At 45.4% G+C, this 25,487-nt stretch overlaps 3 protein-coding genes across 13 annotated transcripts; all 3 read right to left on the reverse strand.

Annotated features, from left to right (window-relative positions):
* Positions 1 to 6,286: 6,286 nt before the first annotated feature.
* On the reverse strand, positions 6,287 to 11,110 carry LOC133911903 (digalactosyldiacylglycerol synthase 2, chloroplastic-like). Of its 4 annotated transcripts, none has more exons than XM_062354368.1 (5): positions 10,984 to 11,110; positions 9,467 to 9,832; positions 8,803 to 9,069; positions 7,455 to 7,804; positions 6,287 to 7,083 (listed from the first exon to the last, which is right to left on the reverse strand). In XM_062354368.1, the coding sequence occupies exons 2-5, from the start codon at positions 9,746 to 9,748 to the stop codon at positions 6,549 to 6,551; spliced, it is 1,434 nt and encodes a 477-aa protein (XP_062210352.1). In that variant the 5' UTR covers positions 9,749 to 9,832; positions 10,984 to 11,110; the 3' UTR covers positions 6,287 to 6,548. The 4 variants fall into 4 exon arrangements, with proteins under 4 accessions (XP_062210352.1, XP_062210353.1, XP_062210354.1 ...); XM_062354369.1 differs by lacking the exon at positions 10,984 to 11,110 and adding an exon at positions 10,389 to 10,409; XM_062354370.1 differs by lacking the exon at positions 10,984 to 11,110 and adding an exon at positions 10,134 to 10,381 and having other exon boundaries at positions 6,287 to 7,080.
* A 2,255-nt stretch (positions 11,111 to 13,365) lies between these two features.
* Positions 13,366 to 18,683, reverse strand: LOC133911904 (uncharacterized). 6 transcript variants are annotated; one of them, XR_009908730.1, is made up of 5 exons: positions 18,362 to 18,681; positions 17,526 to 18,176; positions 16,562 to 17,144; positions 13,940 to 16,438; positions 13,366 to 13,799 (listed from the first exon to the last, which is right to left on the reverse strand). XR_009908730.1 is itself a non-coding variant. In XM_062354372.1 (5 exons), the coding sequence occupies exons 2-5, from the start codon at positions 18,139 to 18,141 to the stop codon at positions 14,578 to 14,580; spliced, it is 2,982 nt and encodes a 993-aa protein (XP_062210356.1). In that variant the 5' UTR covers positions 18,142 to 18,176; positions 18,362 to 18,683; the 3' UTR covers positions 13,366 to 14,577. The 6 variants fall into 6 exon arrangements, 5 of the variants coding, with proteins under 5 accessions (XP_062210356.1, XP_062210359.1, XP_062210358.1 ...); XM_062354372.1 differs by having other exon boundaries at positions 13,366 to 16,082; positions 16,161 to 16,438; positions 18,362 to 18,683; XM_062354375.1 differs by having other exon boundaries at positions 13,366 to 14,126; positions 14,719 to 16,438.
* A 1,005-nt stretch (positions 18,684 to 19,688) lies between these two features.
* On the reverse strand, positions 19,689 to 24,414 carry LOC133911906 (GDP-mannose transporter GONST3-like). 3 transcript variants are annotated; one of them, XM_062354379.1, is made up of 3 exons: positions 24,263 to 24,414; positions 23,385 to 23,571; positions 19,689 to 21,121 (listed from the first exon to the last, which is right to left on the reverse strand). In XM_062354379.1, exon 3 carries the CDS (start codon positions 21,119 to 21,121, stop codon positions 20,012 to 20,014), a length of 1,110 nt encoding a protein of 369 aa, XP_062210363.1. In that variant the 5' UTR covers positions 23,385 to 23,571; positions 24,263 to 24,414; the 3' UTR covers positions 19,689 to 20,011. The 3 variants fall into 3 exon arrangements, with proteins under 3 accessions (XP_062210363.1, XP_062210362.1, XP_062210361.1); XM_062354378.1 differs by having other exon boundaries at positions 23,945 to 24,363; XM_062354377.1 differs by lacking the exons at positions 23,385 to 23,571; positions 24,263 to 24,414 and adding an exon at positions 23,020 to 23,342.
* Between the last annotated feature and the right edge of the window lie 1,073 nt (positions 24,415 to 25,487).

The raw sequence follows: 25,487 nt of genomic DNA on the forward strand, positions 1-25,487 counted from the left end.
TTGAACTACTGTATTCAAAATGTTCAGATTAAAGAAATGTTGATTCAATTCGAAAGGAACAAAAATTGTAGACCTAACCCACGGTGATTAATCACAAGGAATAGAAGGGAAAAAAAAGCACTGCTGGGTTTATGTCACCTACACGCCGGGCCAACTTAGGCCTGCTTAGCCCTTTGATGGGCTGACCTATGCGGAAGCAAAAATCGGTCGGACTGTATTAGGAGGTCCCGGCGTCGCGGCCTGATTGGATGGAGGGAAGGAAGCGACGGGCGCGGTTGCTGCTTGGCCGTGGCGTCGCCGTCTCCAAGTCGATGGATGGTGACAACTGGTTGCCTGAGCAGGTGGTCTCTAAGCTGGCATTAGTTGGAATTTGGACCGCCTCGAGCACGACACTGCCCGGCTCAGTCCAAGCATGTCACGGTACGAGCACAGACGGGCCAATCCGGTCTGGTATGATTCATGACGTGTCAGATCTTGATACGAGCCACGATATGTGATCCGGTTTGGAAAAAAAAAAGGCCAACTGGTATGAAAGAGCCCGAGTGTGGGGTCCGAGCACGTGCCTCACCCGCGCTCGATCGTGTTTGGACGATGAGCGTGGCAACAAAGGCGCACAAAAATTTTCTTATCTTCATTGTCACCAAATATTTGTTTATTTTCTCTTGTCTGTCCTCATTAGAGGATAAACAATAAGATGATGTCAGCTGTCTAGAAAAGAAATCTTCTAAAATTTTATCCGACGTAGAGAAAGTAGAAATAAAAAAATATCATTTATTAATAACAGATCGTTTAAAATATCAGATAACTACTTTTATAAATAATATTCTTTCTATTGTATGGATATCATTTGTTATTTGTGATCTTAACTTTTCACGTATCATTTAACCATTAGATATTATTTAGATTATTTATAGCCAACCACACAATAACTTATCTATTATATTATGTATGTGTAACATAAAATCATATTACAACCGTATGTAGCCGTGCACATGCCCCTTATCTTTTCTCAGACCTCACGGACCTGTGCTCACTCTCTCCCACTAAACACTCGAAATCGAGTCGTGCATGCTACACCACTGTCTTCCAAATTCATCAAGCTTTCTACCCATCCGATTAGTTTTCGCATGCAAGATTGTTCGAGAAAGATCGAGAAGGAGAAAGAAAGCAGCAATTTCCTTCCTATTATTCCTCTCCAATCAGTTCACTGCTCTCTACTTTCTCTCCGTTCCACAGCACACAGCGACAGCTGCTGTTCTCTCTCGTGCTCACTCTCTCTGAGCCAAGTCCAAACCGTATTCAGTGTGTGTGGAGTGGGTGCGTGTGTGTGAAGTGAGTGCGCGCGTTCATGTTCAGATACTACAGCTGTATTCAGTGGTGAAGAGTCAAAAAAAAAGTCCAAACCGTAGCAGCGCAGAGCCTTGCCCTCTCACTCACTCCTGCTCTCTCACCCTCTCTTGGCTACAAAGAGCAGCTGCTCTTTCCTCCGTTCTTCCCACCGAACAGAGCAGCAGCAGCCGCGCCTTGGCTCGAAGTCGATGTCCCCGAGCCAGAGCACCGAGGGGCACCGTGGGGAGCTCCCCAGATGCTTCACCGCTCCAAGGCGTCGTTTCCCACGCTGCCGAGCTGTGACACCCGTTCAAAATTGGTGGCCCCGCCCAGTTTGTCGGTTCTGGCCTAATTTTCGAACGCAGCATAGTCCAGCCCGCTCCTCCCCTCGCTCCCGTTGACAGCTGGACCCCACCTGTCAGCGTGTTCGTCTCCACACCGCGCCCGCGCCTACGCCGCACACCCGCTCCCGCAACCGCCACCCACCTCGCCCGAATTTGCCGGCATGCCCCGCCCCACGCTCCCACGCCCGCGCAACAACAGCCTCCCCTCGCCTATAAAACGGCCCTGTAGCATGCCGCCGCTCCTCTGCCTCAAATCACCGAAATCCACCGAGCTCCATTGCCATCGCCGCCGAGCTCGCCGAGCAAAACCATCGCACCCGAGCCCCTCTCTCCGCGTCTGTGCCGTCGCCAGCATCGCCGGAGCCCGTGGAGCTCATTTCTCGACCCGCCGAAGCCTCCCCGCCACCGGAACCGAGGTTTCGCCGAATGCCGGTAAGCACCGCCGTCCCTCCGCCACCGTCAGCGTTATTCGAAGCATTATTCAATCGATTGGCCCCCTCTCCGACACCGCATGCTTCCCAGGGAACTCCTCCGACCGTCGATTTCGCCTCTCCGTTGCCGCAGTCGTGAATTCACTAAGCTCTGATCTCCGCCGTCGCGTTTCGCTGTCGCCGACCACCGTCAGGACCTCCCCGACCATCGATAAGTTCTCGATGAGACTCCTTGTGCGCCTCTCTTCGATTTCCGCTGCTCACCGTAGATTCTAGTGGCCCGTAGCGCGTTCTAGAGCATCTCCAGCGAGAATCCGGTGAAGTCCAAGGCGGCGCCGTCGTTCTCCGGTCGCCGTCGGCTCTATCCCCCCCCCCCCCCGATCAGCCTCGATCGTCCAATCTCAGATGGACGCCCGAGATTAGAACCTACATGTCCTCTTTAACCTAGTCAGCTAACCGAGCCACGTCAGCGCGCCATGTGGGTGTTCCTATCCTACGTGGTAAACCACGTCAGCCCTTGAGCCCAGTCAGCCGCCATGTAAGCCAGTGACGTCAGCATTACGCAATAAATAGGGTTTTCAGTAAAAAATAATTCAAGTTATTCTCTGAAATTAGGTAATCTTGCAAATAGACCCTTAGGCTTTATTGTTTTCACAAAAATATCTATTTTATGCATTTAGGCCTCTAAACTTTAGGATAATTGCAGATAGGCCCATGAACTTTGCACATAAGCCCCTAGAACCTTTTGTATTCACAAATTAGTCCTTGTAATCTTTCAGAAAAGCCCCTATAGAGTAAAACTAGCATAACTTTTTCATAAGAGCTTCGATTTAGATGATTTTCGCGCTTCCGAGATCGTAGCATCGTGTACTTTCCTTTAGTAGCCTTTTTAGAGTTATTTGCCCCTATTTTGTGTGCTGTATTTAGCCGTTATGTTTGTTTGCTTTCCAGTGTGCGTTGTGGCTTTAGGAGATGAGCAGTGTGTCAGTCTTCAAGACCAAGCATTCGAAGATTTCGAGCAGCCTGTATTTGAAGGCAAGTGTTCTTGACCACTTTGATGCCATTTTAGGACATTATAGTTTTATTTTTCTTAGCTGCATGCTTGTTTAAATATGGAATCCCATGAGTAGAGTTTTATTAGAATTTGTGTGACAATTCCTTGTAGCCTCTTTTGGGTCATGTGACATGAAATGGGTAGTCATGCTAGTGCAGTCAGGGTTGGAATATTTATTAATCTTGACTAATGTCTATGAAACAAGTATCCGAGGAATGGTAATCTCGTAGTAACTTGAACTAGGGATCCCAACTAGATGGCTAGTATGAGGTGGAGCTACACAGCAGGGATTGTGTATGTTCTTGTGTGGGATCCTAAGGACCGGTTTGTGAAGCCTGTTACCCGGTATAACAACACAACTATGAGACCTATATGGGTACGGCCTAGCTGAGTTGTCGGAGGATGAACTCCACAAGCGGGGATCCGGAGGGACCCCCTTTGAGATTCGGCCGGGGGGATGATTCTGAATCTGTCTCGTATGTGAAATAAATGGGAGTAAATGAGATGCAGGTGGAAATAAATGCTCAGGGGATTTTAGACAGGTTCGGGCCGCATTGAGCGTAATACCCTACTCCTATGTGTATGCTATAAATGCTTAGGGAATGTCTCTCTGAGGATCTCTTGTGTTACAAGGATATTGGCTAAATCGAGAGCTTCGTGAGCTTGTCTTGGTCTTGAAGACTTGTTGTTCGTGCTTGTTCCGTCGTCGTCGTCCAGAGCTCGTTCCCTGTCTTCTCCTGGGAGCCCGCCCCTCTTTTATACCCGTCGGGGCCGGTAGCGTGCCCAAAAAGGATGGCGCAAGTTCCAAGGCGCCATAAATGGAAAGCAACCATCATGAGCTGCAGCTTGATGTTACGGGGAAGGTTGAAAACGCGCTCTCGTCCGGTCTTGTCATCATCATTCCACTTTTCAGCGGGTGTAGTGGGGAGGGCCCGCTGGGCAGCCACCGAGCAGCCCCACGTGCCCGCCCGGTCAGAGCGAGCCTGACACAGCAGGGTGGCAGGCGTTACACCTCGAGCCCTGCAACGTTATCCCGAGGCGCGCCGGATGACACGCGATGAGACCCGCGCATTAAATATCCGCACGCCTCCCTGCCAGACCGTGGCAGGGACTGACAGCAAGCGTGGGAGGGAGTGGTTGGAAGTGATAGGCCACACGCCCTCTTAAATGCATCATCGGGCCTCTCATCAATTGACACCTCACCGCTGAGCCCTTGTGGGGACCATCGGCGAAGGACTTCTCAGGCTCTCGGGGAACTGTGAGTGCTCAGGGACTACTGTTCACAGCTTCGAGCACTCTCTCCCGAATATGCCCTTTCTTGGTCCTCGGGGAACTCAGGTGCTCGGGGACCACTGTTCATGGCCCCGAGCGTCCTCTCCTGGAACTTGACTGCTTGGGTCATCGGGGAACTCAGGTGCTCGGGGACCACTGTTCATAGCCCCGGGCACCCTCTCCTGGAACTGTGACTTCTCTTGTCATCGAGGAACTCAGGTGCTCGGGGACCACTGTTCGTGGCCCTGAGCACCCTCTCCCGGAACTTGGCCTTCTCGGATCATCGGGGAAATAATCCGAATCAATGTTCTGTATGCACCAATGGTCGGATAAGTGGCACAAGAGGGGGCCTTTGCAGTGGATGGAATCCCTGTTAGCGGTGAAACCTTAGTGGGTGCTTATAGAGGTGGAGGCACTTTGTAACGGCCTTGTAGTGAGACCCCGGCTCTACACCACGGAAGTGTAAAGCAAAACAGGAATCACGACTCGTGGGTAAAGTGTGCATACTCTGCAGAGTAATAAAACTGATCGATCAGCCATGCTCGCTGTTACGAGCAGACTTGGACTACTTCATAATTACATGGGAATTCTAGAGGGTTGGTTTGGGTAGTCGGGTGGTGGAACTTCCGATGAGTCGGTAGTCGGATATAGGATATCTGGTGAGTTTGGTAGTCGGATGGAATCCGATGAGTTGTGTTCTTTATTTGTTAAAGTTTAATCTAGTAAATAGGTTGCTAAGTTATTTGAGTCTTGTTTAGTTGGGCTTAATCGCAGTTATCTCAAGTTAAACTTTTCCTTGTCAACAGCCTACATGTCATACTTTCCCCCCACTTACTGAGTACTCTGTGTACTCACGCTTACCTTCTCTCAAACTTCCGGATGCTGCTTAGAAGGTGAAGCTTTTGAAGACTTCCCGGACGATGGTGCTGAATTCTAAAAGGAGGAAGGCGTCGCTTGAAGACCATATCCTAGGCTGGTGTTTTCCCCGGACAACGCCTGTGGATGGATAGGAGTTCTGCTGCCGTTTGAAGATCTTTTAGTGTTTTCTTTCAGACCTTCGGGTCCTTTTGTAAGGAATATTTTCGTTATTAAAGACACAGTCTTGGTTATCACTAATGAAGTCGCTACATGTATGAAACTTGATCCTAACATACATATTGGATACATCTGATTTATTTCCTTGAAAACCGGGTGTGACACAAGCCGAACGCGTGCGGCGTTATCTTCTTCATGCCGTGTGGGACCTCACCCACACTAACATAACCACCGGCCAACGGCATGGTGAGCTCGCCGGCGGCCGACAGCGGCACAACAGTGGCCGCGAGTTAACCCAAAGGCACTGGCATGACAATGAGGTTCCATTTTGCCCTGTCGTTGGCGTCCGTCTCGCCTCAGCCAAGAACGGTGCTGGGCCCGTGGGCGTCGTCGTGCCTTCATGCCGTGCGTGGGCCTCTTAGAGACTCGTCGTGCCAGCCCGACACGGCCCAAAAGGCCCAAATATCGAAAGGGCCATGCTGGGCCGGCCCGGCAGGCCCAAGTCCCAGCATGGCCCAAGTCCCAGCTACATCGGCAGTCCATGACCATGCTACAAGCTGGTGTTGGCAGCAACAGAATACAGGCTAGTTAGAGTTAACCGTGCAAAGGCTGAAGAACGTTTTACGTCCAAATATTCCTCACTCCGATACATTCTCCGAAAAAATTGGAGGTGCAGCGTTTCTTTTCCTGATCACTCGACTTCAATACTGGCACAGTTGTATAATGGAGAGAGCAGCAACCATAAAACTGTGAACGGGATATCCATGGTGCGCGGTTTATGACCACGAAGTTACGCGCTGCTAGCACAATTACATCAGATCTCGCCAAGATGAGAGCATCAACGATCCATCAATTCAAAGAATTACAGCGCTGTCCAATGAATTCTTATCCCCTCCTAAACTAGCAATCCAAGTTACACTGCAATGTAATTTATACAGCCCGGCAAATAGTGAAAAGAAGCACTAATCCTCCATTAGGACACCTCCAGATAGTCGAACGTCTCTATCCAAAGAACAAAAGGTTGTCTAAAACATGTACATGAAGCGAAACAGTGCAAATATGAAGTAGAAAGAGGTTACAACGTTACGTCATCAGCTTAAATTTCAGCTTTTTTTTCTTCTTGGGAGGAGCCAAACCGAGATCCTTACATAGCTGCTCATCGGGCTGCAGCGTCTTTGGAACAGCACCAAATGCACACCGGGTGACTTCCAGACCTGAGAGTGCTTGGTGCAGGTAAACTGATGCGTCCTCCAAGTTTTGTTTTAGTTTACGAGTTCTCAGAAAAGCTGGCAAGGAAACCCTGGATGTTTTATGGATCCTGGACTCCGGCACATGAAGGTTCATATCAGCAGCCTTGATGAATCTCTCAGTCGCTGCCTCCCACGATAAGTCATACCTCTGCATGTCTGTCAATGGAGCAGGCTGCTCTGATAGAGCATTCAGTGTCAGTTGTACAAACTCTTCGTCATTGTTATAGATGCGGCAGTTGGGGAACTGCTTGAAGAACTCATTTGAAGGGTGATTGGCACATATGACGATCTTTCCCATTGCCAGGGCTTCAGCAGTAGTCGTACAGACCACATCTGTTGTGCTCGGGTTGATGAATACTTTATAGCTACTGGAAAATTATAAGTGTTTCAGACTTTCTGTTCAACAGAAACAATTGGTATAACCTCCGTACAACAGAAATGACGATTCTTAACATGAAATTCCTAGGTGATCTAGAATTGTGCTTCTTACCCCAAACTCATTAAATAACTTTCAGTAACTTGTGTTTACACAAACCTTACTTCTTATCTTATAACTTCAATAAAAAGCAGCAGAAATTGCTTTTACTTTCTCCACAATGGAAGATAAAGAAGTGTTTGACATGTTAAGACTTTTTTTTTGAGGGGGGACATGTTAGACTTATATTTAATATGAGTAATTGAGCATGTTTGTTTAAATCAGAAGATGGAGGGATGCTTTTGAGTAAATAAGAGAACTCACTCATGGAACAAGGGATCCGCATGATCACAGCCAGGATGAACATTCACAGTCAAACTCAAGTGTTTAGCAGATTTGCGGACCTCATCAGAATCTTCTCCAGTACCATATAAATCTACTTCAAGACCAGCCAACTTGCTCTGATATTTGGATAGTAAGTCAAAAAGCTCCCTGTATCCCTTACCCCACACCATCTTCCCAATGTAGTACGCCCCTTTTGTGAAGGCTACCTCCCCACTCTGCATCTGCCTCATCTTTAGCTTGCCTACCTCCAGAAATTTTGGATTCACACCATGGACATTGCATACAACAGATCTGGGCAGATTTTGTGTGGCACCTGATAATCTGATAATCTACTTTAAATTCATAGAAAGTTAGCCTATGACTGTATGCTTCAATCAAACAGAAGAAGATGATTCAAGGGGGTTTCAAGTTATTCAAATTCAACAATTCTAGTGGAGCACAATGAAAAACAAGCACATCATCCAGACAAGAAAATTCAAGCTACATTAGTGACACACCTGTTCAGTTCCTGATTTCAATTCACTTTCATGTCACAGAATTAATGGAGATCACAATTTTAAATGAGCAAGATGCGATCTCGACTGGGTATCAACACAGAATTCTTTTTATAATGCGTGATTTCCACATGCATACATATCTACAAGTCTCTTTTACAATAGTTAAGGTTAGCTTGCTAAGGAGAAAGTATGCCTATTTATTGCCCATCATATTCAGTAACCCTATAACTGCAATTTGAAATTACATGTGTTAGAACACTATTCTAGCCTACCCTTGCTAGTTAAAACAAAAATAAACCATGCTTATCCAAATCCTTGACTAATCATACATGGGCCTAGCAAGAATAGGCCGGCACACAGTAGTCAAAAGTTCCAGTAGTAGACTAGCCTAACAGATCTTACAAAATCTCAGGTAAACCTACAAAAGTATTTGTAGTGTTGGATTCTCTCAGTAATGCAGAAACTGTGCATTAAAACATTAGACAGTTGTTTATGCTTCCCTAATCAATATCTTGTATTTTCCCAGGATTCCATCTAAACATTTATGTGGATCTTTCTCATTCACTGCATTGAACTGGGGATAATGAGGGTAATAACACATAATAAGTTTATTGATCTGAAGCATATACATATCGTATGCTTAGTGATTATGAACAGCAAGCATACATGCCTGGTCACGTCTGTCTATTTGTCACAAAACACCGTTTGTAGAACATCAACATAAATGAAAAGAAATGCACCATGATGGACAGAAGTAACATGGTTTGCAAGACGAAAGAAAATAACATCAAACAAGCAATTGACTGTCGATATGATGTTCATGATAGTACCTTGTGGCAGTAAATTCGGGTAACCCAGGTGTTTGCATACTTGAGGATGCAAGCAATCACTTGCCCATTCTTTTCTCTTTTCACATATGCTAGATAGTTTGTGTGAACAATGCCAATCACTCCCCAAAACTTACTTTTCCATCTTCGCCCATGGTGATACCAGTTTAGATGCTCGGGCTCTTCCAAAACAGCAATGTCAGCCGCTTCATCTGGAATGCATTCTGTGATATCTCCAACAGGTAGAATGCTCCTCATTTCTTTTGAAAACTGCATCATAGAGAAAAATGGTCAAGTGGTCTTGAATACCCTCAAAGCAAAAAACTATCTAAAAATGAGATGCAAAAACACTCTAAAAAATGAGATGCAAAAACTATCTAAAAAATGAGATGCATATGACTAACAGTTAGCAAACAGCAGCAAGGTCACAAGCATCAGGTATTGAGCTACACTCAAGTATCAAGCGAGCTGCAAGAAAGGGACTGGATTTCACAAAAACCTGAACCAATTTTTTCATAACTCCATGGCTTACGTTGCCAAGCGGTAAACTTAAATCAACTTTGCTAAAATTTTACTTGGAATGTAATGAAATGTAAAGTAAAATAGAAGAACACACAAGATAACCCTATCACTAAATTAGGTCATATAAGCTACAGAATTAATATACCTTCCCCGGGTAGAATTTGATGCTGAAGGATGGCCTAAAATCAATCCTCTCCTCGATCCAGCAACGAATATAGCCCTCATGCTCCAAAGGAGAATCGAACGCAACCATGTTAGGGTAAACTAACTCTTGGTCCCATAGAGGAAGCCAGGGGATCACCAACGTGACATCTTTATCGCCATCCTTTGACAGGTAAGCGGCCCGGAACAAAGGGTTAATGGCAGTTCCCGTCATCCATGGAAGGCTCGCAGTGGTGAATATCGCAAAATGCCTCCTCGCCGACATGGTATGCTTGAACGTCAAGGCAATGAATCAGCACACGCGCCACCCAAACTTGCTCTCCTAACACTTCGCCAATCCGCAACTCAACTGGAACCCACAAGAGAAATGCGAATCCAGTATTCAAGTAAGCACGAAATACGTGGATTGGTTTCGTAGATACAAGAACTACATACTAAGAAAATACATGTTCAAGAAACGATTGACCAAGCTGCAGAAGTAGGGCGCGTATGCTGCAACCAACGAAATCAAGTGCTTAAAAGCGAGCGTAAGCAGGGAGCCTATCAGCCTACTAAGAACAAACGAATTTGCCACTGATCCGTTTGCGAGGGGAGGGCGCAATCCGCCGTAGGGAAATAGGGGAAACCCCAACGGGGGTTCAGGGCCTTACCGACAAAACCCGAGTCTCCGGTGAAACGGGACGTGAGCACTCGACGGGGCGAGCTAGCGGCCCGAACGGAGAGGGGGTCAGGGCGGGTTGCGCAGGAGGAGGAGGAGACGGGCGGCCTCGGTGGGTGCGCGGCGACGGCTGTTGAACGGCGGCTAGCGTGAAGGCGATGGCTGGTAGGAGGGTGGCGGCAAGAGGAAAGCGGAGGTGGGGGAGGGGAACGGAAATGAATCGGGGAGGCGGCGTCACGCCACTCACCTGCCGAGCGGCGTATCTCGCGGTGGGTGGATCTGGGCCACACCCCCGCGTTTGGACGGATGGGAGCGGACAGAACCGCGCGCGTGCTGTTTAAGGTGCTAAGAAGCTCAATATAACTCCCTATCCTTAAATTTAAGGATTTTATCTCAAAACTCTCTCCAACACATATAGTTCCTAATATTTAGATGTTTTTTTTAATAACGCTTCCTCACGACGCGATCTTCGTTAGAGATATGAGGTACGAGACGGGAACTCGAACTCCATCAGCTCGGCTCCATCCAAAAGTATTACCACCGATCTTCATGCTCGTCTGCACTCTGAGATTTTTAATATTTAGATGTTAGATTTCTAATATTTAAATGTTCTTAATATTTAGATGTGTTTAAAAGTGAAGAACCAGCTAGACTCTTGATCTCACTAGGTCCACGTCCACCTCCCACTCACCCGTGTCTCTGTTCATCCAGCTGCTGCTACTCCGTTCGTTCGTCGCTAGAGGAGATTTTTTTGACACAAACTCAGGTCAGGTACATGCACGAATGGAGATATGTGCACTCGTGAGCAAGAATGGATCAGATAGGACAGGCTGACACCTTACATCTGTTTGCTTGCTGAATTCGTAGTCGCTCCAGCAGGTCTCGTCCAGGACGACGTCAGGGCTTCGGTTGGGGTCCATGTGCACCACGCGCGTACGAATAGGTGAACACCACCCGACGCACGCCCTCGTCCGCCACGGCGTCGATCACGTTCCTAGTGCCCTCCACTGCCACCGACACGAGCTCCTGCGATTCGTTCGTCACCGGCATGAGGAGGAAAGGGAGAGAGAAGAAAGGAAAGAGAGCAACGAGGGAGATGAAGAGTGGGGTCTACACATCAGCAACATAGAAGAGGGAAGAAAGATGAATGGAATATAAGGATTGAATGTAGGAAATCTATTGGGGATGAAAGATATTTAAAGAATAAATTTTATTACGAAGGCATCCTATATGATAATATTAGTAGTAAGTTTTTAAATATCTTTTAAAGATGCTCTAATACGTAATACCTAAATCAATATATGATCGAATATAACATCTGGAGATAGCAAACATGCTTAGTCTACAACAGAAGAGATCCCGCAACAGAGCCCCCATTCCAAGGGGCATCAAGGCTGGCTGGGTGGTGGGTTTTGTTTGCGGGTGCTGTTATCATCAAGGATATTCTAGAAAAGACCTGCGTCGGAGAACTCAAGATCAAGAAAGAAAGAAACACCATAATATAGTTGCTCATGAACTAGCAAAACATGCTAGGAGAGCAAATAGCTCGGCAGCGTGTATAGCAAGGATTCCTTCAGATATCCAGCAGTTGTGCTTAAAGATTGTAACTCCTGCACTCTTTAATATATATAGCATCTGTTTATCCAAAAATACTCCGTCAAATTTCCATAGGCAAGAGAGGGTTACTGGGTTAACTTAACTGGGTCAGTAAAACCCCCTAACTAGAAATAGCTCACTAAATTTTCTACCGCGAACCCAGCAAATCTAGTCTAATTATAGCTATACTAAGTTTCGTGGTAGACACAAAATCTAGGTTAAACTAGAATTATTGTAGTTCCGTACCAAATGCAGCAATACGGTGTGATTGGGTTTATCTTCCAACACTCAAAATTTGGCATTGGATCCAACACTCCAAGAGCGGATGATGGTAGTCCTTGCGCCTCGGTGTGCATGCAGCAAAGCCCAAGAGCCAACACTGCGGATCATCGTATGGCCATCATAGCACCGTCGAAGCACAAATCAGAGTCAACAGCACGATTTCCTCGGCCAAACATGGCGTGGAGTCCACGCCGTGGACAAGTGACCTCATTGGACTCGATGGATCGGCGGATTTAAGGGGGCAGACAACTCCCTGGACACTCAATTTGGAGAAGAGAGAGATCAAGATCTCACTGGCGATGATGGCCTCCCTAGGCTTCCCTACTTCTCCCGCTCCTTCGGCATTCCTTAAAACTCCACGCTAGTGGTTGCCACCACCATCTGTCATGCAGAACTATTGCCATTGCATATTCCCTTGCTTAGGAGGGGATTCCAAGCTAAGGACATGTTTGGGACACATGGATTTTATTGTTTTCTTCATGGGAAACAGTCCATTTTTCTTAGGATTCTAAAAAAAAAAATCTCACGTTCCAAACGGACCTATAAAGGGGTAGGGTAGACGCTACTAAAGTTCCATGATTCCATTCATAGCCCTCGCTAAGGAGTTGACGCCAGGAAAGGAGGGAACATAAGAGTTTTTTTTCCACACATTTTCTTCATTTTTAATGTTCTGACTTGCATACGGAACAAGGAGAAATGATCAGTGGAGGTCCAGATTGGCATTGCCAGAAAAAAAAAAAGAATTATGAACCTACTTTCTCGATTTTGATGTGCCAACTTATATATAGAAAGGAGAAATGGCGAGTGGAGGTCCACATTGGCATTGGCAATACCGGGTAATACCGCCTGCCAGGTGGCAAAACAACCGAAAACCAACAGCTGGGTCAGAATTTTTACGGTTTTAACATTTCGAGTAAAGTAAACATTTTCATAGTCTACAATCTCAAGGCTCGAGCCCACAATAAATCCACATGCCCCGTTATGGCGGAATTAAGCCAGATCAGCGACTAGGAAATTCTCTCTGGGAAGAATGCAAATGTCTCCTTTAATACAAAGATGTGCAAAGCCTTTTATTGCACGTTCTTGGAAAGAAAAAAAAGGAATGCAAATGGCTATACTAATCCTAAACCCAAGAAAAGGTTGACGAAACTAGAAACGTTCATTCTATACGGCTATAGGCAATTCGAATGTCTTATTCCTGTTGCATTCACTAACTCTCGCCAAGCTTCTATGTAAGATAGGAAGCATGAATGTGATCCTATAGCTGAATGGATCTTATAATGTTGGCAAAATACCGTCATGAACTATATCCACTCAGAAAGCATAAGCTAAGTTGAAGACTAACAGAAAGTCAAGAATTAGTTAAATCATCCAACTATCAGCACGTACATTTACTCTGAATAAACAAAGTTCTACCAGAATTAGTGCGCGGCTAAAGCATCCTACTATCACTTACCTCGTGTTGGGGAAGAATGAAAAGATAAATAAACAATAGAACACAGATAGGCCTTACAAGGAACAGGAGATCAGGGGGCGTTATCCGAATGTGGGAAGCAAACCTAAATACATGATATTCCGATAAAATACAGAATTTTCCGTTGAACTAGAGCAGAATACCTTACTGCAAAAACACTTTCATACAAACAGATGTTACCCAACTTGCAGCCTCATTTGTGTAACATGCACCACAAATTCTGGAACATTCACTGTTCAGACTGTGTTCAGTTCATAGTCCCATTTACTGATCCAGCTATAGCTTCGCATACTTGTCAACATAGCCCTGAATAGATTGAAGTGGTAAATCAAGTCAGCGGGCATAGAGATCAACCAAACAGCACATTTAACACAACCAATATGTGCTGAAAAAATAGCACAAAACAAAGAACTAAAGCATAATCTTTCGCACAGATAAATACTAACCTTGATTTTGATATATCAGATATATAGGGTCCGAATTACATTTTTCAATGTAGACAGTGTGATACAGAGCTGTCTCAACTCTCAACTATTCTCCTCCGAAAAATGTGTGCTTAATGCTTGCAAGCACAGAATAAGATAACTCGGAACATTCCTACTGTAACATGTATGTCCGTTCACATGGGGCTTACTGGACCAGACATGACTATTGAGTCCCATGTTGGAATTTAGAAACAAAATATAGATGGCAGTTTAAATGATGAAATAAACAATACCCAGATGAAGACCAAATAATATAAATATAGACTACACATGTTATTTTCTCAGGAAAGAAGCTTCAATAGACATACAAACATATGTTGCCAAACTCAAACGATCAATTACCAGATGGCTAGATGACCACATAACACAGATTTCAGGACATCTCTAATGGCATTATAAAAAACTCGACCAACCTAGGAGGAACTAGGTGGTATTGTAAATAAGAAATAGACACCAAATTCGTGTCAAAGAGGACTCGAACTTGGGTGATTCTCTAATGGCATCATCAAAGTTTATGAGGTGAATAGCATGAAGTTGACCAAAATGCAACTTGAATTATTCAGTATCAAGGGCAGTGTAAAAGTTCCACATTTCCACGATTATGTATAGCTGCTAAGCGAATCGAGTGTCATCCATACTATTGCATAATGAATATCATCATAGAATAAACATATTAGCAGAAAGAGTATGAACAGAATACATACATATAACCAATATGCTAAAAGGTAACGTAGACATACCATTACTAATTTGGTCACCTTCCTTTGAGAGGACTGTACATACTGTTTAATCTTGGCAGGCGTTTTCGGCATATGACTGCTAGGGACAGAATTAGAAACCTTATAAACTGTTTTCTTGACAATAGTTTTGAAAGCCTCTTTGCTCATGTTACCCTGCCTCCATGATGGCTTAAGAACTTCCTTTACAAAATCTGCAATGGCAACCTTAAAAAGCTTCATTGATCTAGAATCCTTACTCCTTTTACCTTTATCCAACGATTGATCGTTGTCAATATCACCCGGTATATCCGAGCTCCAGTCTCTAGCACCCAAGAACTCAGGACTTGCATTCTCCACCACACCTGCTTCAGTGTCTGCTGCCACCTCTCCCAGTCCTTCAACTTCTGATTCAGCAACAACACCTAGTCCATGCATATTTTCACTATCCACTTCTATGTTCATCTGTTTCGACGCATCACGGCTATCATCAGCACTCCGTTTTTTCTCTATACCAAGATCAATCTTGTTGATTGAACTGCTCGATGGTTCAATACTGTCAAGCAGGGGATCATAAGGAGCACCAGAAGTATACCCCGAACGAAATTGTTTTTGTACATTGGGCACAACTTCTGCAGAACTTTCATGGGCATGGGTTCCAGATCCAGGAAATGATTGACCAAAAGGAGATGGTGTATTTATGTGTTCTACTGCTTTTGTTGAAGCAGAGCCAACTGCATTTGGGCTGACTGAAGGATCAACATTTAGACTTGGATCTATTTGTTCAAAGGTAGATGCAAATGGGTTATAGTGGGGTTTGATGGATGATTTAGGCAAACCAACATTAGATATGGGATCAAGATCGCCACTTCCAGGTAGATTTGATGGGAATCTATGTAAAGAAGGGTAAACAAAGCGAGTTCCTGAATCCGAACTCCCAGGAGGCTGCTGCTGACCATATGGAAGCTGATGATAAGATAGACCTACACCACCAGAATACTCCGACCATCTGTCTGGAGGAGGTCCTGGAGCATTTTCAACAGGAACGGCAGCAGGCTGCTGGTGAGAAGGAACTGTTGGCTGGAGCATATGATGATGGAAATCCAACGGCCGAGGATGAGACTGATCTGGTGCAGGGTAGCTTCTCATCTGATTCTGCAGGAACTCATTTGCCGGCGCAATAACATTATGCTGGTATTGCATTTGAGGGATTTCTGAACTTGCAAGTAATGGTTGTCCTGGTAGATGAATCATATTTGAGGATGACAGATGAACTGGTGTGAAACCAGATGACATCTGTTCTGGAGGACACAAGCTCCGAGGATGAGACTGGGGCGTATGATAAGCCATGGAGTTCTCGGTAGCATTAACTGATGCGAATGGGACACCTGCAGAAGATTGGCTCACATGACTTTGATTACCAGCCGATGACTTATTTAATTCTGCTTGAGACTGAGATGGGGGACCTGGTATTTGCATCTTATGAGGATCAGATGCATTTGCAGAAGCAGCCACTGATTGAGAAGACTCAGAAGTTAAATTGTCACCAGGACCATGCTGTCCAAGGGCAACATCAGGTGCAGCATTATCTCCCCCTTTGCCAATTAAATCATTCGAACTATCCAATTTCTTTGTCCCCGACAGGCTCTCTTGCTGAGAAATTCTACCTTCTGAAACCTTACCTTCTCCAGCAGGATGAACCCGCTTCGCAAGTGGCAACCTGCTTTGCCTTCCAGGTGATGAACTGAAAGAAATTCAACATTCTTAGACTTCCAGAAGGGTCATCCATACAGACAGGATGTCATAAGAAATTTTAAAAAAGAATTGTAATTATGCAGATATTGATGCAAGGTACAAGGTGCAGTACCTTCGGGATGGACTGCACTTGTTTCTCCCCAACGGACTACGACTCTTATCCTGAGGTGACTTGCTACGGCTTCTTTTCCTTTGGCTCCTCCCATGCCTTTTACTCCTTCGCACTCCATCAAACTCACTGCCACTTAACTCTTTTTTGACTAAATGCCCAAGCACATCTGTATTGTGCCTCACTGGGTTGCTCTCATCCTTGGGATGATACTTTCTAGCCTCATCATTTTGCTTGGCGCCAGGAGGGGCATTCACAATTCCCTCTGCATTAGTAAGTTTCTGATGACCACTTTCAGTATTTCTGTCACTCGGATGACTATGTTCATTATCTTTAGGCGATAGCACAAGGCTGCTGGCAGCACAAGCATCCACCTCATCTTCAATGTCATCTGAGGCATAACCTTGTATTAATCGGAATGGGCTCCCACATTCCACAGTTACATTTGCAGTTTTAGCATTATCATTGTTAAGGCCCAAAACATCACTGACAGACTTTGGCACATTAACATCTCCGATACATTCAGCAGTCACACGGGAATAATTGGCTGGATTAAGATGTTGTCTTGATGGCAAGTTCTCATCCCCTGAAATTTAACATGATAAGTAAATGTCTAGAGATAAACAATGCCGAAATTAAGCTGAAATGCTGAATTCAGTATGATATCTATAAAGAAGCATATAGATGGTTTATCGTCAGACTATCATGCAGACACTGATTCACCAGGGTAAGATCGTAGAATTATTCCACAAAAAGACTTCTTCACAAGAACTAATAGTGATCACTGAATCAGGTCGCATGGACAGAATATCTAAAACACCACAAAGTTATGAAGGCCTCACATCATAAGGCGCGCCAACTTATATAGATGCGATTCAAAATGCAGCAGCATGCACAATGGCAGAAGTTTTAGAATTCTAACACACTAATATTGCCACCATACAAAGATGGAGGGGTGGGCACTAACCATCCATATCCATGTCTGAGTCATCAGACACAATTAGCTGAGTCGCTGCTTCCTCAGTTTTGGCATCACGACCTCCATCAGGTGCGCCTTCTTTTCCTTCTACCTCCGCATTCCATGACTGCGCAACTACAGGAGTGGGAGGTGCGGGGGGCAAAGGAGGGGGAGAACACGGTGGCGGTGGTGGAGGAGGAGGTGGTGGGCCAGATGGAGGCAGCACATTCTCCGGAGCAAAGCTGGGTGGCCGAGGCGGTGGTGGAGGGAGAGGGCCTGGCATGGGATACTGTTGAGGGACTTGATACATAGCTTGTTGCGGCGGCGGCCGGGGCGGCCCTGGCATTGGCATCGGCGCAAAACCCCTCTGCTGCGGCACCATTGGCACCTGATGCATCTGACCGTGCTGGGCATAGGGATACGCCTGGTTCTGAAGCGGCGGCATGCCGTGCTGGTATGGCCCGGGCGGCGGCCGCGTTCCTGGGTGCTGCTGGAATGGTGGTGGCTGCGGTGGCCGCGGTGGCGGATGCTGGGGGAATGGCCCCGTTACCCCACCTTGCTGCTGCTGAGGCGGCGGCGCGCCATGGCGATAGTGCGGATTAAAGCTCCCTCCCTGCCCGTACATCCCTCGCTCCGAATCCAAACCCTCCGCGAAACCTCCTACAAAAATTCAAACCGCTCATCAGATGTCTTCACCAGTCAGTGCACAAATCAAAACCAAACGAACAGGAGAAGCAAACCACGCAGACACACCCAATAACACGATTTGCCCACTAAAATCACCTCAAAAAACGCAAACCCTAGATCAAACCTATAAGGGATCGAACCAATCAGAGAAACCGTACCTGCAGCGAGTTCGAAGACGAGACCCGCGGCCGCCAACGGGAGGCAAGGATTCGGATTGGAGCGGGACCCCCGACGGCTCGCGATGGCCTGCGATCCTCGAGGGGCGCTAGCACCGCGAGGCGGGATCGAGCGTCGGCGTCGCTAGGGCCCTCGGGTTGGTTGGGATTGCGAGATTTTGGTTTCGCAGAGCGCCATTGGGCGAGGAGGAAGGCGAAGGAATCCAGAAGGGGAGGGAGCAAGGAATGTGCGTGCGAGAGACTGGTGGAATCCAGATGGGGAGGAATCTGGGCCGCGAAAGAGGAATCTGACGGCGAGGATTCCCGCCCTGCTGTGGTAAGGGAACAAGGCCAGTGCGTTTGGATCATTTATCGCCGCTTTGTTTCGACTGACTCGGCGAGCCGAGCAAACAACCAAATGCAGTGTGATGTCTTGCAAAAGGGAAAAAGGTATTCGAATTATCTTTGTTATTATCTTCTTCACATCACATAAAAACACAACTGCTAATTGCCTCTGATGCAACACAACGAAGAACTTCCCAGATGCCAAGAGGTCGTATTTTCGGACAGCCAGAAGCTATTAGCACCGTACAAAAGTAATCAGAGTTATTATTCCCTACTGCGAAGATACTCTCCGTTCGTCGGTAGCTATCTTACAATTTCGCGCAACAACCAACTACATCTTTAAAAACCTAATGATATCCTTTATTAATTCGCCACTTAAAGCCTTTGTTAGTTTAGCAATCGCTCTTGAAATGCAGTGCCAAAGGTGCTCCATTTCTTTTTAAAGGGCATCAACTTTCTTATAATATATTATTAATTGTTACAAAACCAACATCTTATTAAAAGATATGTGAAGTACGAATATGTCCATACATCTTTTGTACACTAAATATATGATAATTTGATCAATTGTTAGTCAAAATTTATATAATTTGACTTTTGCTAAATCATAATATGCCCTGTATTTTGAAACGGAGTACTTTCCAAGAGCACAATACTTAGTAGTAATAATAACTTGAACAACATATATTTCAGAATTTCAGCACAATACAATTGCACTTTCCAAGAGCAAGTAAAGTTACTTCAACAGCATCTGTTTCTGTTTCACACTTTCAGTGTGATAGAATGCCTGCACCGAGCGGGCAGAGTTACTTGAACAGCATCTGTTTCACACTCAGTACGATAGAATGCATTGACCGAGAACAATCATAAGAAAACTCTCACTTCTTTTAGCATACGAAGAACAATGGTTCCATCACCAGCAATACGCTTACAAAGCAAATTGCCCAAGCTCTTTTGCAGAGAAATGAATAAACACATGACAATATTACCAATTAAATGCATCACATAGCATAATTGCTTTCGTATACGAGGTATTCAATGTGAGTATGTTCGACAAGTCCCTGGTACCATACCACAACCATCTTGTCTAACAAATGAAAACGGTATACAATAATAAAGAATTCCATAACAATAATTTGGTATCCACCGTGATTTCTGGTGTCGAATGCATTTCAAGATCTTGCAGCAGATAGTCCAGGAATAACCTTCAGCCAAAAGTTTCTTCCCAAGCATTAATCCAAGCACAAATGTTCAAGGGAAGCTGTTGCAGAGAAGGTAAAGCATCGATGGTGAACTCCCTTATCAGATTTATGAGGAGCTTTGCTTTTGAGTTGGATTGCCCTCATGCACTGCTTGCATCTGCAGCAACTTCTGCTGCTCCTCGTCATTCTCTTCCTTAGGCTCAACCTTGGGCGCCTTCGGTTTTGTGGTGGATTGCTGGTAGAGAACGCCACCTGACATACATATCAAGAGCCCAATGGTACCGACAAATGAGGCATGCTTGTCCCAGATAAGCAGATTTATCACAACGGTCAGGAGCTTGTTCACTATGCCAAGAACTGTGAACCCGGTGGCAGAGATCGCCCGTCTGCAGGAGAACCCGAAGAAGGAGATTGATAGACCAAACAGGCATGAGAGAGCAACAGGAAGGACCACATCGAAAGAAAGCCAGTTTGACACTTTCGAGCTGTCAACCTTCATCTGATCAAACTCTCCCATTATAAGGAGCTCAAGGGGGAACAACATCAAAGCCTCAAGGTTGTTGTAAAGCACAAGGCCCCATGTGTTCAGCCCAATGGTCATGACGACATGCTTGATGTACACGAAATCAATGGACATGCTCGCTAAGTAGGCCACCGCCCAGGTGTAAGCAGTCACAGTGAATTGGTTGTCTGTGAAAACATATATAACACTTCCACCAAGTATAGTGGAAAGTGAAAGCCATGTCTTGAATGATGGCCATGGCTGGTGAAGATACAGTGTCTCTCCGATGGCGACAAATATTGGCACAGCAGAGCGGAACACAATGAAAGTGTCCACATTGGCATGCAGCAGGAGTTCACTGTTTGTGAAGATGGAGATATAGAACATCACAGCTGCAGGTAAGAACTTCCACATAGTCCTCAAATTAAGGCCATCATGCTCAATAAGCTTTAGCTGTCCACACAGTAGAACTCCAGCAACACTAGTGAAGTACTGTAGAGCTGTCAAGGCTCCAGGATATGGAAATTTCATAATTGCCCATTTGTTGATGATGGAGAGCAGAGACGCCGAGAGACAATACCCAGCAGCCACACCATAGACCGAGGCTCGCTGAAGAAGCGTGTTCAATGTGTTACTCAAGGTTGCAGTTTTCTGGATAGGACTTGAACCCTCCGGTGAAGCATCTTCTTCTGAGGGGTCTGAGAGATTAGACATCTGCACCATGCAAACTAGAATTACTAAAATCTTGAAAGGATACACGAGCACATCAAAGTCATGCAGCAGCTACCATAAGCCAAATGGAACATATAATAACTAAGACAAAAATACACGTAAACTAGAATTACAAAAAGCTTGAAATGAATACATGAGCCCATCAAATTAATGCAGCAGCTACTATAAGCCAAATGGAACAATAAACTAAGACAAAAATGTGTGTATCAGGAAAAACACTAGAATCAATTCATCAGATAGTTGAGGATAGGTTTCCATAAACTTGAAAGAAAAGAAGTATGTGATCTAAAACCATCATAGAAGATTCTGGTCAAGTGCAGAAGCATAAGAGGGCACAGATCATAGCATAAGTGTAGCTGCTCCATTTCCACACCGTCACCAGTTCAATAAGAAACTATGTGATCTAATAAAATGAACCATTGAACATTAGAGTGCCAATCCATGCTCGCTAATATATGCAATACACTGAATTCTTCTACTGTATTTGACTTTAAATGCTAATCGAGAAACATTTGTTTATCACATTGCTTCCCTATGTTGGACTTTAACTGCTTCTAGCCTTCTAGTCTAGAAACATAAAGCGGAAGCCATAGTAAAGTAAGGAAACGGGCAGGTCAACAGCAGTTGAAAACCATCAATATACATGAGATGATAGTAGTATGCAAGCAGTACTGTGCTGTCTAGTGAACACTCACATATTCTATCGCATTAGGATATGTAACTGTATTATAACGGTAGAGCAGTCACCGTATGTTGGTTTCACACCATGAAAAAACTAGATTGAAAATAGGGGATATAATTTGCTGTCCCCTAAACAGGCTTCCGCCTGCCTACCTTTGAAATGAGGCTCACCCTTACGAAGAAATCTACTATTTAACAGCACATATAGTTAGTTCTTAATCAATCTTGCCATTCTTATACTACCATGGTGATGCATATTTTCACATTGGTGTATACCAACTTGATCTAAAGCCTCTATCTTACTTGTGAAGCATGGTTGGGTAATGGCAATCTGACACTATACTTTTTTTTTAAACGACAATCTGACCATATACTAATGTAGTAATGGACAATCCACAAGACTACCTAAAATTTTGCTCAAAACAAATTATGCAAATCCTTGATATTTCATAACTCCACAATTTCGAACCTACCCCCAGATCTGCACCTTCCAATCGAGTTTCATACATGATTACTGATTCATACAGTAGCTTTTGAGATGATCAGCATTGCTCATGGATACTTCATGTTTGCCAGATTTAATTGTACTACCCAATAACTTGTGCGATAAAGAGTTCATCAACAGTTCAACACCACGTATTAAAGATTAAACATATTTTTCATGAACTCCCAGCTTGCATTGGGTATGAAAGAACGCATGCACTTCCAATGCATATATGCCAAATAAGAAGCAGTTCTAAGGCATGATCAAGAAGGTTATAGCTGTAAAAGCTAATTTACTGAACAAAAGAAACAGCGTTTATCAAATGATGATGACTAATATTGAGAAACTTTCCAACTCGGCAAAACTTCATAGAAAGAAAGCAAATCTCTGCTTTATGTGTTAGGCCCTCCCATTTATCTTCTGCAGAAAACATTGTTACTCAATGCAAATTTTCCAATACAAAACCAGGTAAAGACTCAAGGGCAAACAAAAACAAAACAAGATGAAGCAGATACCAAGACAAAAGCAAAAGGCAGACAAGTACTAAAAAAAAGTTCCGCCGTAAAATCAAAGGCAGAAGATGAAGCATGTATCTTTTTTAGACAAAAGGCAGACAACAAGTACTAACATACTTCATGGCTTTAGCAACAAGTCAAACGATGCCCACAAAAGAACACATCAGGACTGAAGAATCCAAGCCAAGATCAACTCATACCTTGAAACGTCCAACCCGGGAATTCGCCATGGCGTATAACCCAAATTCAATCACAAATGATCTAGCTATGAAGCATGTATATTTTTAAGCAAGTTAAGGAGGCCCGAGGTGGCAAGAGAAACAAGGACGACCAGTCTGCAACAACCACCTAGCACCTAGCCCAATGAACTAAGCTCGTGGGGGAGTCAAAACAAGGTTGGGGCACGTCGCAAGCACATTAGGTTGCAAGAATGACGGGGCAGGAAAGAAAATATCAACACACGCTGCAACATCTAAGCATTTGGTCCAAGTCAAGGAGGACAACTTAGACAAGGTCCTAATAATGCGATGTGCTAGTTGCTGATAAGAAAACAAGCAGAGCATACCTCAGGAAGTTTTCCTCGCAACTGCAATCAGGACAGATCCTTCTCAACTACCGCAACGTGACAGCTCCAACACCTCAAGGACGCATCAAAAAGTGGTTGCAAGCACACGAAGTGTTCCCTGAACTCGCTGCTGGAGCCTCGCGAGCCGGCGCAACCAACCGCTCAGTCACATGAAGCGTTGCAGTTTCTGTTTTTTTAAAAAAGAAAAATAATAGAATTAGTTAGTCGCCGGAGTATGCATCATATACTAGTGCAAGAAATGATCGCACGAACTAAACGCCGCCATGGAGAAAAGAAAGAAAAATATCAATTGTTAGGTGAGAGCGTCCCGTCAGGACCCGCGATAACCACTTCACATAGTAGCAGTTTCGTGCGTAGCCAGAACATCGCAGCGAAATAATTGGTTGGCACCCATCAATCAATCCACCTAGCCCACGGGAGCGTCGCAAGAAACCTCAAGCGCCGAGAGCGACGCTCCAAGATCAGATTTTGATGCCTGCCCAGAAGGAGAAACGGGCCAGAACCCCTAGAAAAAGTTGAAAACAAATGAAAATTCTCACCTTTACGAGACTTCCTCCGATTCTGCACCGCGGTGGCTTCAGGAGAGAACGGCGGGGGTGGCGTGGGAAGGGGGGCGGGGCGGCGATTTATCGCGGGGTTTGGCGCAATTGCTTTTGCGCGGAGGTCGTCGGATCTGGACGCAAATGCGAGTCAACGTGCGGGGATGGGATTAATCAGGCGCAAGGGTCTAGCTACGGTAGGGGGCGTGCGATTTGGGATTTCGGGGGGAAGCGAACGAGGAGGCTGTCGCCGCTGCCACGGAATTGAAAGGCGAAGACGACGAATTTAGAAATGAAATCAAACTTGCTGGTTCTGACCCGCGAGGCGCGGGCGCAGATCTCGAGGCGTCGCCCGCCTCGCGGGCGGCGACCGGCCACACCGCTCCCCGCTGCCGGCTTCCTCCGTCCTTTTTTCTCCTCGCCGCTTGCGGTGGACTTGGACGTTTCGTTTCGTCGACGGAGCAGACAGGTCGAAGCCAGCACGCGGCCCAATAGCCCGGGCGCGATGTGAAGCAAGCATATGGGCCGGGAGTTTTTCAGCCCAAATCGCGACGCATCCAGGCCCCAAAGCCTACGTAGCCTGGGCGGCTGGGCCCCAGAGCCTTGGGGAAAAGGCGGCGAGGTGGCGCGTGTCAGCACTTGCCGGTCTGCCGCTGCGAGTTCTGACCGTGCCGCCGTCGCGGCTCGCAGGCGGCCCGTGATTGGACGTGCGCAGGCGGAGCGGCGGGGCAGGCCGGCAGCTCTGCGCCAACTTGGGCGTATAAAATTGTTGAGCTGTGCTTCTCCATCTGAATACTCCATGTTGCACGCGCCGATTGATATGGGGGCTACGAGGGCGTCGAATGAACAGCCTAGGTTGCTAGGCTGGGTCAACTCCTCCAACGATGCGACAAGTTGGAGAAGCACAGCTCACACCGTCACACGCTTCACTGGCTTCCGGTCTAGACTTCTTGAGTTGAGGTCTAGACTTGTCAGTAGAATACTCGAATTGATTTGCACATCTTTGAATCAAGTGGGTACTGCCAAGGCCATTCAAGCTACTCAAATTTTCATGCAGCGATCCTAAGATACAAAAGACCTGCTACCATACCTTCTTGACGGGCCAAATGATCATAGGGTTTGACCAAAGATGGTTCAGCATTTTTTGAAACCAAAGAAGGTCCAAAACGCTAGGTAACGTACTAGCTTGCTTATTTGTACGTTCTCCTCGTATGCATTTTTTTTTTATCACATGCTTTCATTACCACAAAAGTAAAAGACACCGATGTCATAATAATATGGGGTCCTTTCACTGATATAATTTCGTTACATATATATATCTAGGCCCATCACCATTTAACTATTTTTTGGGGCTTATTTTGCAGAGAATACATGCAATACGATTGCAAACAGTAAAAAACCATTTTTACTAGTGATCCTGATCTAGCCCAGAAAGCCAAACGTACGATGTCCTCTCTTATCCAAATATAAGCCGCTTTAAGATTTCTGCATGGTTTGAGGTATATTGCAAGATGGGGAGTAATTAATTGATAATAGCTTTTAA

The sequence above is a fragment of the Phragmites australis genome, chromosome 3 (assembly GCF_958298935.1).
Source record: "Phragmites australis chromosome 3, lpPhrAust1.1, whole genome shotgun sequence".
Lineage (NCBI taxonomy): Eukaryota > Viridiplantae > Streptophyta > Magnoliopsida > Poales > Poaceae > Phragmites > Phragmites australis.

Coding starts and splice junctions, on each gene's coding strand:
- LOC133911903 (XM_062354368.1), bottom strand. CDS start 9,748: ATGTCGGCGAGGAGGCATTTTGCGATATTCACCACTGCGAGCCTTCCA. Junction 9,070..9,466: donor TCAAATTCTACCCGGGGAAG/GTATATTAATTC, acceptor TCTATGATGCAG/TTTTCAAAAGAAATGAGGAG. Junction 7,805..8,802: donor CCCGAATTTACTGCCACAAG/GTACTATCATGA, acceptor AATTTAAAGTAG/ATTATCAGATTATCAGGTGC.
- LOC133911904 (XM_062354371.1), bottom strand. CDS start 18,141: ATGTACGGGCAGGGAGGGAGCTTTAATCCGCACTATCGCCATGGCGCG. Junction 17,145..17,525: donor CTCAGACATGGATATGGATG/GTTAGTGCCCAC, acceptor GTTAAATTTCAG/GGGATGAGAACTTGCCATCA. Junction 16,439..16,561: donor AAGTGCAGTCCATCCCGAAG/GTACTGCACCTT, acceptor AATTTCTTTCAG/TTCATCACCTGGAAGGCAAA.
- LOC133911906 (XM_062354377.1), bottom strand. CDS start 23,049: ATGGCGAATTCCCGGGTTGGACGTTTCAAG. Junction 21,122..23,019: donor CCCGGGTTGGACGTTTCAAG/GTATGAGTTGAT, acceptor TGCATGGTGCAG/ATGTCTAATCTCTCAGACCC.